General features: G+C 47.7%; 1 protein-coding gene across 1 annotated transcript in view; it reads right to left on the bottom strand.

Annotated features, from left to right (window-relative positions):
- The window catches only part of CFAP92 (cilia and flagella associated protein 92 (putative)), a gene marked incomplete at both ends in the record, with an annotated part of 129,553 nt that overhangs the window by 96,011 nt on the left and 21,424 nt on the right, over positions 1-12,118 (bottom strand). The window contains 2 exons of the mRNA XM_082847443.1: positions 6,194-6,378; positions 10,744-10,884. Of these exons, the coding sequence (XP_082703569.1) occupies positions 6,194-6,378; positions 10,744-10,884 (326 nt within the window). The remainder of the gene's footprint in view (positions 1-6,193; positions 6,379-10,743; positions 10,885-12,118) is intronic.

Here is a 12,118-nt window from a genome sequence, read left to right as displayed (position 1 = left end):
TCCTTGGCTCTCATGCTCGAATGATGGTCACTGAGCTCCTGTTTGTACCAGGCCCCGGGCTAGGCACTGGGGACGCTGACACCATGGTCCCTTGTGCGGGCGACTTCAGCCCACTGGGGACATGAACTAAACATCACGTCATGCGGTTCAAGTGGCAGACTGAACACATACATCTGGTTACACCCCTCACCGAACTCCCCTAAAACCACAGCGAATTTTTTTTTAAGACATAAACATACAAGGACAAGGAGAAGAGAAGAGAAGCCAGCATGAGCGCTGGGACAGGGACGAGCAAGTGGTGCAGACACAGCACAGGTGAGGAAGCCAAACCCCAAGCATGTAATGGAGAAGCTGCGAACCAGCCACATTCTCTGCAAAATCCCCAAAAGGCTTAGGAACTGGCAGGACCCAGCATCTCTGGATCTGGGGGTCACAGCAAAGAGCCCAGCAAGGGAACTGTTGCGAGTCCCGAGAAGCCAGCCGGCCCAAGTGCCCTCCCCTCCCCTACTGCTTGGCGGGAGGCTGTTAGTTTGTTGTGCAGGCAAATGAATGAAGGGTCCTGAGAGCTTCAAAACACTGATGAGAGAGAAAGGAGGAGACCTACACTAATGTAGGGGCACACTGAACTCAGGGGCTGGAAGTCTCAACACAGTAAGACGTCAGTTCTCCCCAGACTGATCTATGGATTTAGTGCAAAGCCAGGCAAAATCCTAGCACAAGTTTTTGTAGATAGAGACAAGCTGATTCTAAAATTTATATGAAATAAATAAATAAATAAATAAAATTTATATGAAAGGGCAAAGATACTGGAAGAGCGAACACAATTTTGAAAAAGAAGAATAAAGGATCCAGAAATAGACCTCTACCAGTACAGCCAACTGATTTTTGTCAGAAATGCAAAAGAAATTCAATGGAAAAAAGAAGTCTTTTCCACAAATGGTGCTGGAAGAATTAGTCATGTGTTTGCAAAAAAAAATGAACATTAACTTAAACCTTATACATAAATTAACTCAAAATTGATTATAGATCCAAATGTAAAACTATAAACATAGAAGAAAACCTCTGTCACCAGGGGTTAGGCAAAGAGTTCTTAGATGTGACACAAGAACACAATCCATAGAAGACAAAAATGTATAATTTGGACTTCATCAAAATTAAAATAAGAGAATAAAAAGGCAGACTATAGACTGGGAGGAAATATCTGCAAAGAATACATCCAAAAGCGGACTTGTATCCAGAATAGATTTAAAAACTCTCAACTCAACAACAGGAAAACTAAATACTCAGTTGAGAACTTCTCTGGTGGTGCAGTGGTTAGGAATCCGCCTGCCAATGCAGGGAACACGGGTTCGGGCCCTGGTCCAGGAAGATCCCACATGCCGCGGAGCAACTAAGCCCGCGCGCCACAACTACTGAACCTGCGCTCTGGAACCCGTGAGCCACAACTATTGAAGTCTACGATCTGCAACAAGAGAAGCCACCGCAACGAGAAGCCCACGCACCGCAACGAAGAGTAGTCCCCACTCGCCGCAACTAGAGACAGCCCGTGCACAGCAACGAAAACCCAATGCAGCCAAAAATAAATAAATTTATTTTAAAAAAAAGAACTCAGTTGAAATGTGGGCAAAAACTTGAATTGACACTTCACCAAAGGGGCCATAAAGTGGCAGATAAGCAGATTAAGAGATGCGCCACATCACTCTGCATCAGGGAAATGCATGGTAAACCCCGATGAGATAACACTGCATACTCATTAGAGTGGCCAAAATTAAAAATAAAACACTGATGATACCAAGCTCTGGGGAGGATAAGCACAGCTGGAGCCCCCGCACACCGCTGCTGAGAGGGCAGCCATAGCCTCTCCACAGAGCCCGGGAATTTATCCTAAAGAACTGTGGGCATTTATCCTAAAGCACTGAAGGCTTATGTTCACACAAAAGCACGCACACAGATGTTTTAGCAGCTGTATTCGTAACTGTCCCAAACCAGAAACAACCTAAACATCCTCCATGGGTTAACGGACGGACAGACTGCGGTTCCATCCAGCTGCAGAATACGACTCAGCAGCAAAAAGGGATGAATTCTAGCTTGCGGGAACCTCGCCGGCATCGTTCTGAGGGAAGGAGGCTGTACGTGTTGTTCCCTGCTGCAGCAGAGGTTGTTAGTGTGGATGTTACACAATATATAACCCCATCTGGACGACAATCTTCAAAAGTTAAAACTATCACGACGAACACATCTGCGGTTGCCGCGAGTGCGGGTGGGGAAGATGTGGTCATAAAGGGCTAGTACAAAAGAATTTGGGGGGTGCGGTCATAGAGGTGTTCTGTATCCTCACTGTGGTGGTGAGAACGCTGATGCGCACATGAACTGAAATTTACAGAACTGTACACCAGAGAAAAGAGTCGATTCTGTAGGATAGTTTTACTTTTCTGCCTGCTATTTTAAAAATTAAAAAACCAGAGGGTCTCTGGAATGAGGGACAGCTGATGGCATTCAGCTCCTACCCAAACCAGATGTATTAGGTGACCAAATGCTCACGGACCATCCAATGCAGACCCCACGTCCTTTTCATCCCTTGGCTACCAGACCCTTACCCTCCAGGTGGGCAACTGGCAGAGACCTCCAGAGATCGAACTTGAGGTCTCCCCACCACCAGCCCACCCAGGCCACCGCAGCATGAGGCTCAGAACCCACAAGCCCGCTCGGCACCCAAGGCTGCTTTTGAGGCCCCCACTCTTACCTATGAGCAGCGAACCAGGGGATTGAGACAGATGTGACGATGGAGACCAAACAAACAGAAAAACCAACTTGAGGAAACAAGGACTGTACAAACAGGGACAGTGACCCGCAAAGCAGGAAAACACTGCTGAGTCGGCGGCCCCGGGGCCACCCCAGATCCGTGATTCTCTAGGAGAACCTCAGGACTCAGCTGTGGTGGGACCCACAGCTGGGCTTCATAAAGGTCAGACGAGACCAGGCAAAGCCTGCAAAGGGAAAAGGGCTGCGAGGCAAAGCAGGGGGACAGGCGCCATCTCCCCATGGCCTCCTACTGTGTGTCCCAGGATGCATTGAGCTCCTGCACAACTGACTGTGACAACTCAGGTGACGTACTGTCCACCAGGGAGCTCACTGGAGACACAGCACCCAGGGTTTTGACTGGGGCTGGTATTAGGCTCCCCCAGCCTGTGTCCCAATATGCCCTGGAGGAAAGCATGGTCAGCACTGTTGGCAGAAACAGTCAGGCCCAGGAACCACTCTCACTAGAGAACGATTCAAGTTCCTAGACACCTGCCAAGGGCCAGCTTTTCAGGCAGACCTTTTTATAGATAGTCACCTTGGCAATCTAGATTCAATACAATCCCTATTAAATTACCAATGGCATTTTTCACAGAACTAGAACAAAAAAAATTTAAATTGGTATCGAAACACAAAACACCCCAAATAGCCAAAGCAATCTTGAGAAAGAAAAACGGAGCTGGAGGAATCACACTCCCTGACTTCAGACCATACTACAAAGCTACAGTAATCAAAACAGTATGGTACTGGCACAAAAACAGAAATATAGATCAATGGATCGGGATAGAAGGCCCAGAAATAAACCCATGCACCTATGGTCACCTAATCTGTGACAAAGGAGGCAAGGATATAAAATGGAGAAAAAACAGTCTCTTCAATAAGTGGTGCTGGAAAAACTAGACAACTACATGTAAAAGAATGAAATTAGAACACTCCTTAACACCATACACAAAAATAAACTCAAAATGCATTAAAGACCTAAATGTAAGACTGGATACTATTAAACTCTTAGAGGAAAACATAGGCAGAACACTCTCTGACATAAATTGCAGCAATATCTTTTTGGATCCACCTCCTAGAGTAATGAAAATAAAAACAAAAAATAAACAAATGGAGCCTAATTAAACTTAAAAGCTTTTGCACAGCAAAGGGAACCAAACACAAAACAAAAAGACAACCCACAGAATGGGAGAAAGTATTCGCAAATGAAGAGACCAACAAAGGATTAATCTCCAAAATATACAAACCGCTCACGCAGCTCAATATCAAAACAACGCAATTAAAAAATGGACAGAAGAGGGCTTCCCTGGTGGCGCAGTGGTTGAGAGTCTGCCTGCCGATGCAGGGGACACGGGTTCGTGCCCTGGTCCAGGAAGATCCCACATGCCACAGAGCGGCTAGGCCCGTGAGCCATGGCTGCTGAGCCTGCGCATCCAGAGCCTGTGCTCCACAACGGGAGAGGCCACAACGGTGAGGGGCCCTCATACCTAAAAAAAAAAAAAAAAAAAAAAGGACAGAAGATCCAAACAGACAATTCTCTAAAGAATACATACAGATGGCCAAAAAGCATGTGAAAAGATGTTGAACATCTCTAATTATCAGAGAAACGCAAATCAAAACTACAATGAGGTATCACCTTACACCAGTCAGAATGGCCATCATCAAAAAAATCTGCAAACAACAAATGCTAGAGAGGGTGTGGAGAAAAGGGAACCCTCCTACACTGGTGGTGAGAATATAAATTGGTGCAGCCACTATGGAGAACAGTATGGAGGTTCCTTCAAAAACTAAAAATAAAGTACCATATGACCCAGCAATCCCACTACTGGGCATATATCCGGAGAAAACCGTAATTCAAAAAGATACATGGGGCTTCCCTGGTGGTGCAGTGGTTAAGAATCCACCTGCCAATGCAGGGGACATGGGTTAGAGCCCTGGTCCAGGAAGATCTCACATGCCACGGAGCAACTAAGCCCGTGCGCCACAACTACTGAGCCTGCGCTCTAGAGCCCACGAGTCACAACTACTGAGCCCACGTGCCACAGCTACTGAAGCCCATGCACCTAGAGCCCATGCTCCACAACAAGAGATGCCACCGCAATGAGAAGCCTGCACACCGCAATGAAGAATAGCCCCCACTTGCCGCAACTAGAGAAAAGCCCGCACGCTGCAACAAAGACCCAATGCAGCCAAAAATAAATAAATAAATACATTTATATACATAAAAAAAAGATACACGTACCCCAGTGTTCATTGCAGCTCTGTTTACAACAACTAGGACATGGAAGAAACCTAACTGTCCATCAATGGATAGATAATTTATCCAGGAGTGGATAAAGAAGTTGTGGTACATATACACAATGGAATATCACTCAGCCATTAAACAGAATGAAATAATGCCATTTGCAGCAACATGGATGGACCTAGAAATTATCCTAAGTGAAGCAAGTCAGACAGAGAAGGACAAATATCATACGATATTGCTTATATGTGGAATCTAAAAAAATGGTACAAATGAACTTATTTACAAAACAGAAATAGAGTCACAGATGTAGAAAACAAACTTATTGTTACCAGGGGAGATGGGGGAGGGATAAATTGGGAGACTGGGATTGGGAGATCACACCACTATATATAAAATAGATAACTAACAAGGAGCTACTGTATAGCACAGGGAATTCTACTCAATACTCTGTAATTATCTATATAGGAAAAGAATGTAAAAAGGATGGATATGTGTATATGTATAACTGATTCACTTTACTGTGTACCTGAAACTAACACAACATTGTAAATCAACTATGCTCCAATAAAAATTTTTTAAACTGATGGAAAATGATTTTTTAACCTACAATTCTATACCCTAACTATCAATCAAGTATAAGGGTAGAATAAGGATATTTTCAGACATAAGAGATCATAAAACAAGTATCTCCCATTAACCTCTTCTCAGAAAGCTACAGGAGGATGTGCTCCAGCAAAATCAAAGAGGAAACAAAGCAAGAGCAAGACACAGAATCCAGGGACAGGGACCCACCAGGAGAGGAACAGGGGACTCCCAAGGTAAACAGCAGCACTAAACTGGCTGGTTCGAAATAAGCGAGGACTAGGCAAGCACTGCTGCTGTAACAAGGAAGCATAGGGCTCCTCCTGAGTGGAGGGTCGCTACCTGCACCTGAAGAACCCTGTGGTGTAGCAGAGGAGACCTCACACTTGGTAACTCCTGATCCCAGGAACCTAATCTCTTTGCTCTCTGGCTGTGAGATCCTAAATGAGGAAATGGGGTTGATGATCATACTTCTCATGTAGGGCCACTGTGGGTGAGGGGCGACAGGCGATGGGCAGATGGCTGGGAAAAGCAGCTCTCAAACCAGCTGGCCTGGCTCACTCTTACCTCTAGTTCACTGAAGGACACAGACCGTGATGGAAGGCAGGAAACACACTTGATCTCTATGGTCAGGGGGTTTAAGTCCCGCTTTTGCTCTTCAGTCATGAGGGGAACTTCTGTTTTTAGGGTCAAAAAACAATCTAAGACGTTGGCCGACCTCCCACTGCCATGACTCACGACAGTTTGCCATCCTGCAGGGAGATACACACAGCGTTAGAATGTTATTCAGAATGGCCCCGAAACCAGCACAGGAGGGATCAGGCAACCTGAGAGCCAAAGATAAAATTACACCGAAAAGAGGAAAACTTTAAAAAATAATAATTGGGAAACATCTACAGGCAGTATGTCTGCACCACTTTTTCAACTGGGATCCCATAGGTTCTCTAAGAGAATTTCATTTTGTGATTTAATATTGATGATCACCTTGTGAAATAAGCATTTCCTGAATCATCTATAGGCTACAACCAGGAACAATGACGCTTGGGTCCCACCCCCAGTCTCATGGGCTTGGTCTGGGCTGTAGCCTCCACACTGGGATTTTTAAAATCTCTCCAAGTAATTCCAGAACCACCAGACTTGCGCTGCGAGTCCCATAGTTACTGGCCGTATGTGGATATTTATGTTTAAATTAATTAAAATTAAATATAATTTAAAATGCACTTCCTTCAGACTTCGCTGTTGGTCCAGTGCTTAAGACTCCGCGCTTCCACTGCAGGGGGCACAGGTTCAACCCCTGGTCGGGGAACTAAGATCCCACATGCCGCACAGCATGGCCAATAAATAAATAAATTAATTAATTAAGAGGCACTTCCTTCATCACATGAGTCCCACGTCACACGCTCAGCAGCCATGTGTGGCTATGAGCAGACACGGAACAAGTCCTTCACCGCAGAAAGCTCTGGAGCATTTCTCCAGGCAGTTCTCTTAGACTAGAACACATTCAGGAACAAATAACACCAGTGTCTGTGTTTGGTGCCCAGCGGCGTCACTTTCACCGTTGTAATCCAGGGAGGGAAGCGTAGGTACTGACATAGAACACAAGTGATACATTCGAGCCAAATCCAGCCTGGAACACCTCCCGCTGTGACAGTTGTGCAACAGTGCGACTGCAGAAAAGGGTGGGTGACTTGACCACTGCAGGGCACGTGGGCAGCTGTGAGAATACTTTTCTCGCAAAAGGGGCCCATACATTTCACCAGGTGGAGAGACACTGGTGAAGGCCAAAAAAAAAAAAATGCTCCCGATTTGCAAGCAGATTTTTCAAACCCTAAATCCGACTGTTAGGCATCATGTGACCTACAACAAGTCAGAGGCTCTTTGAGGCTCGATTTCACTGTGTGCAAAATGGACAGATACCACCCTTCTTAGGGTTAAGAGGATGAAGAGGGATTATGTACGGGAAGGTGTCAGGCACACTGCCCCTCCTAGCACAGGGTCTGCGCTCAAAAAGACCAATTCTATTTCTTTCATGATGCTGGTAAATATATTTTTAGGGCATGAGAGAGCCCCATCACTCACACTCAGAAAGAGCAGTTGCTTCCAGAACAAGCCCTGGGCCCGAGGTGTACACTGTCTGCCTGGGCTGTGGGCATCTCCTGGGGACCCCCCACTTCTCCCTGTGACTCTCTTCAAAACCAACTCATTAAGACCATAGCCAATTCTGAGTTGTGTTCTAGAACTTTGCCAGCCTTTTCATAGAAGATTGTCCAGTTTAGAAAGACTCTCTAGTGCAAACACCTACTCATATCAACATTCAGAAATCTCAGGTGATGTCAGCCATGATCCAGGGCAGGGATCTAAACCTCAGCACTACTGACACTTGAGGACTGACAATTATTCGTCATGAGGACCATCCTGTGCATCATGGGACATTCAGCAGTGTCCCACTCCCACCTGTGACACCCAAAGATGCCTCACAGAGTGCCAAGTGTCCCCGGGGGCATAAGTGCCCAAGGTGAGAACCACTGTCCCACGTAAGGAACAAGGCAAGGGCAAGTGGCCACCACAGGGTCTGTGCACCTACAGCTGCCGGACTTGAACACGATAGGTCCAGGGATGTCAAGTGATCGTCCAAGGACTCTTGGCCAATATGCAGCAGAACCAGTGTCGAAACCAGTCCTGCGTGGCTAAAAGTGTGGCCCCTCCTCTGTGAAGTAAACATAAGAGTTCACTCCAAACACAGAACCTTTCTAGACACTTACAGGCCAACAATATTTACCACTAAGGTATGCAAAGTCTGAGGCCTAATCTTAAATTGAAGATGGGGCTTCCCTGGCAGTGCAGTGGTTGAGAATCCGCCTGCCAATGCAGGAGACATGGGTTCGAGCCCTGGTCCAGGAAGATCCCACATGCTATGGAGCCACGAAGCCCATGCATCACAACTACTGAGCCTGCGCGCCACAACTACTGAACCCATGTGCCGCAACTACTGAAGCCCACACGCCTAGAGCCCATGCTCTGCAACAAGAGAAGCCACCACAATGAGAGCTACAAAGAGTAGCCCCCGCTCGCCGCAACTAGAGAATGCCCGCGTGCAGCAACGGAGACCCAACGCAGCCAAAAATAAACACAATAAAATAATTTATTTTAGAAAAATTAAATTGAAGATGACTAAAAATAATCATTCTGGTTTTGGAATAATCTTATGCTATTCTATTTTATGGCAAAAAGAAACCTACAATTGGCCTGCTGCACCACGGCCACTTGCAGTCATGACCACAAGCCGTGGCCTCGGTGCCAGGGAGCAGGGATCTTTCTGCCTCCCTTGCCGGAGGCCCAGGGCCCTACACGCAGCCCACCCAGATGTCCGGGCGAGGCAGCTGCCACCTCCTCACCAGTAACGTGCCTGAGCTCTGCCGTGCGCAGGGCTCCCCACCAAGCTGTTTACACACATTATCTCTCGTGATGCTTCCTACAGCCCCCTGGGGTGGGAGTTACTGTCCCCATTTTACAGATGAGGAAACTGAGACTCACAGAAAGCAGGCGACCTGCTGGTAAAGGGCTGAGCCAGGATTCAAAGTCTGTTTGTCACTCTTGCAATAACTGTCACTGTACAGGGCCGTGGCGGCACAAGTTAAACGGGGGGGAGGCCCAGGCACCTCTTGGCTTCACCTGCTGGAAATGGTCACACCGGGCACACCAGGACCATTCAGCACCTCCCTCCCCTCACAGCAAAGTAAGGAGCAGGTCAGGCAGGTCCCCCGGGGCCCGCCCACCTGGAGCAGCACCGGTTGCTTCTGCGTTCAAGACCAAAGAAGCATGAACCAAAGTCACTGTCCCAGGCGGGGCCACGTGGCCGCTGTGTGAAAGGCCCGGTCCTCCTGGACACGGCTCAGCAGTGGGTAAGAGTCTCTGAAAACTCACTTTGGGTGAAACTAATTTTCAAAAATCCATCTAAACGTGTGGACAAAAAAGTTTATAGTTCCTCAAAACATATCGACATCAACCCAAGCGCTTGTGGAAATAAGGATTTTCCCGGCACCCCCGGCACTGGACTCTGACCCTATGGGGTTTCACTGACCCTCCGTGTCTGCCTAAGTTTCTCCAGATAGGCCAGAAGGGGGCACTCGTTCACCCTGATGGCCAAAAACCCCACAATGAAACGTGTGAAATTATTTTCTCTAAAAAGAAGAGGGTTCCCCCCATATTCCCTTTTTAAAATAAAGTCACATAATTTTACCCAAAATATATTCTGAGCCTTCCATTATCTAAACATATGGACATAATAAATACCTACTTATTCTTTATCAAACTGAGTTTATAAACGGTGACAGATCTTGCAAAGCAAATGAAGCAAACCCCTGTTCTGCCACTGAGCTGTGTGCCTTCAGGTTCAGCTGCTTCACTTCTCTGAGTTTTGATTCCTCCCTGAAAAAATCGTGACAATGATAACCACGCCCTATACCACCAGCACCAGTTCACTGGGAAGATCAGAGTTGGCCGTGAGAAGTAAATGATAGGGCATAAATACTGGTCGCCTTTCCTCATTTCCTTTACTAGACGTCTTTGTAAAAATCTGCAGGAACGTGTTTATACCAAGTAGCATCTTATGTAGCAAACAAAACCATGACGTTTCTTTTTTGTGTTTTTTTTTTGCGGTACGCGGGCCTCTCACTGTCGTGGCCTCTCCCGTTGCGGAGCACAGGCTCCGGACGCGCAGGCTCAGCGGCCATGGCTCACGGGCCCAGCCGCTCCGCGGCATGTGGGATCTTCCCGGACCGGGGCACGAACCCGTGTCCCCTGCATCGGCAGGCGGACTCTCAACCACTGCGCCACCAGGGAAGCCCATTGACGTTTCTTATTCTCACGTTTGCTTGGACTTTGGAATCAGACCTAGGTTCAAACCCAGGCTTCTCTTACTCGCTGCGTCATCTTGGCCGACGCGTTTGACCTCGCTGCGCCTCCATTTCCCGCTCTGTATAGTGGAGACACGCCCACTTGGCGGGGGTGGCTGAGAGCGTAGGGCAGGGGCTCGGCCACTGCGAGTGTCCTGTTTACCGGCATTCTAGCCACACGGGTCAAGGAGACCGGACGCTGCTGGGAACGGGTGTGGCTACCTGCGAGGAGCGGCATCACCGCCAGCTGCATGGCGAACGTGCCCTGCTTCCCGTGGCCTGCCAGCCTGGAGTCTGTCTCCATGCGAGATTTCTCCCTCCTCCTCTGGCTTTTCCTCCCCGCGTCTGATTCTTTCCGTTTAACTGTGAAATCAGAGGAAGGGAATAAACGTTAAGAGGAGCTCCTGTCCCAGAGGCTGTACGTGGCTGCTTCACGCGGCAGGGATGCGGAAGGCTCTGGGGGCTCCCTGGAGGCAGAGTCTGTGCTCCTCGTCTATCCCAGCAACCGGGAGACGCATCCCAACGCGGACAGCAGTCGTCGGTTACACGCAGCAAGAAACTACGGGGTCCTGATCCCCCAACTCGCCACTACCCAGAGCCAGCTGTGACGACACCAGCACCACACAATACCCAAGTTCTCCTCTCCGTCGGCTTATAACCTCAGCGCAGCGCTGAGGGTTGGGCTTTGAAGCTGAACCACCAAAGTTCTAGAATCAGCTCTCTCCCTCCTGCAGGGAAAGCGCCTTAACCATTCTGAGCCTCGACGCCCCCGTCTGTCGAATGGGGGCAGCACCTGCCTCCTCAGGGCATCGAGAAGAGTCAGTGGGCAAAGGCACATAAGATGCTCATCTCAGCACCCAGCTTAGATCAAGAAGAAAAAGGAGATGATAAGACACATAAGTGTGGGTAACTAAAACCATGAGCTATAGGTTCTGTGACAGAGAGACCAATAGGACAGACCATTGCAGGCAAGCCCAGAAATACAGCCACACACATAGGGAGACTTAACAGAGGCCAGAGGTGGCATTTCAAATCAGTGGGAAAAGATGGACCAGTCCATCAATGATACTGACTGTCCATCTGGAGGCAAATGAAATTATAGGGCACCTCGTTCCGTATGCAAAATGAGTTGCACACTGAAGGTGGAAAACAAACACTTCAAAATCATTAGAAGAATATTTGGGAGACTAGACTGCCATCTGTTTGAGGAAGGGTCTCTCAAGTGTTACCCAAAGTACAAACTGGACGGCAAGAGGTGAACACCCGGGGTACACAACAAGACACCCTACATGAAGGGAAAGGGTAAGATACAGACCCCAGCCTGTGAGGTTTACAGTGCACGAAACTACACAGAGTTATTCAAAAGACCTTAAAAAATAAAGGTTTGGGGATCAACAAGAAAAAGAATTTAAACACAACAGAACGACATAAGTGAAGAAATGGGAATAGGAAAATGACCTAAGTGCTGACCAGATAAGCATTCTAGATAGTCTCCATCCCTATAATCAGGAACTGGGCCCCTGACTATGCAAGGGTGATGTGGAGAAGCGCGAATTCTCGGGGTTGCTGTCAGGAGGGCAAAGAAGTACAACCGGGA

Source organism: Leucopleurus acutus (genome assembly GCF_964270905.1).
Source record: "Leucopleurus acutus genome assembly, chromosome: 10".
Classification (NCBI taxonomy): domain Eukaryota; kingdom Metazoa; phylum Chordata; class Mammalia; order Artiodactyla; family Delphinidae; genus Leucopleurus; species Leucopleurus acutus.
This window is presented reverse-complemented; position numbering and strand designations above follow the sequence as displayed.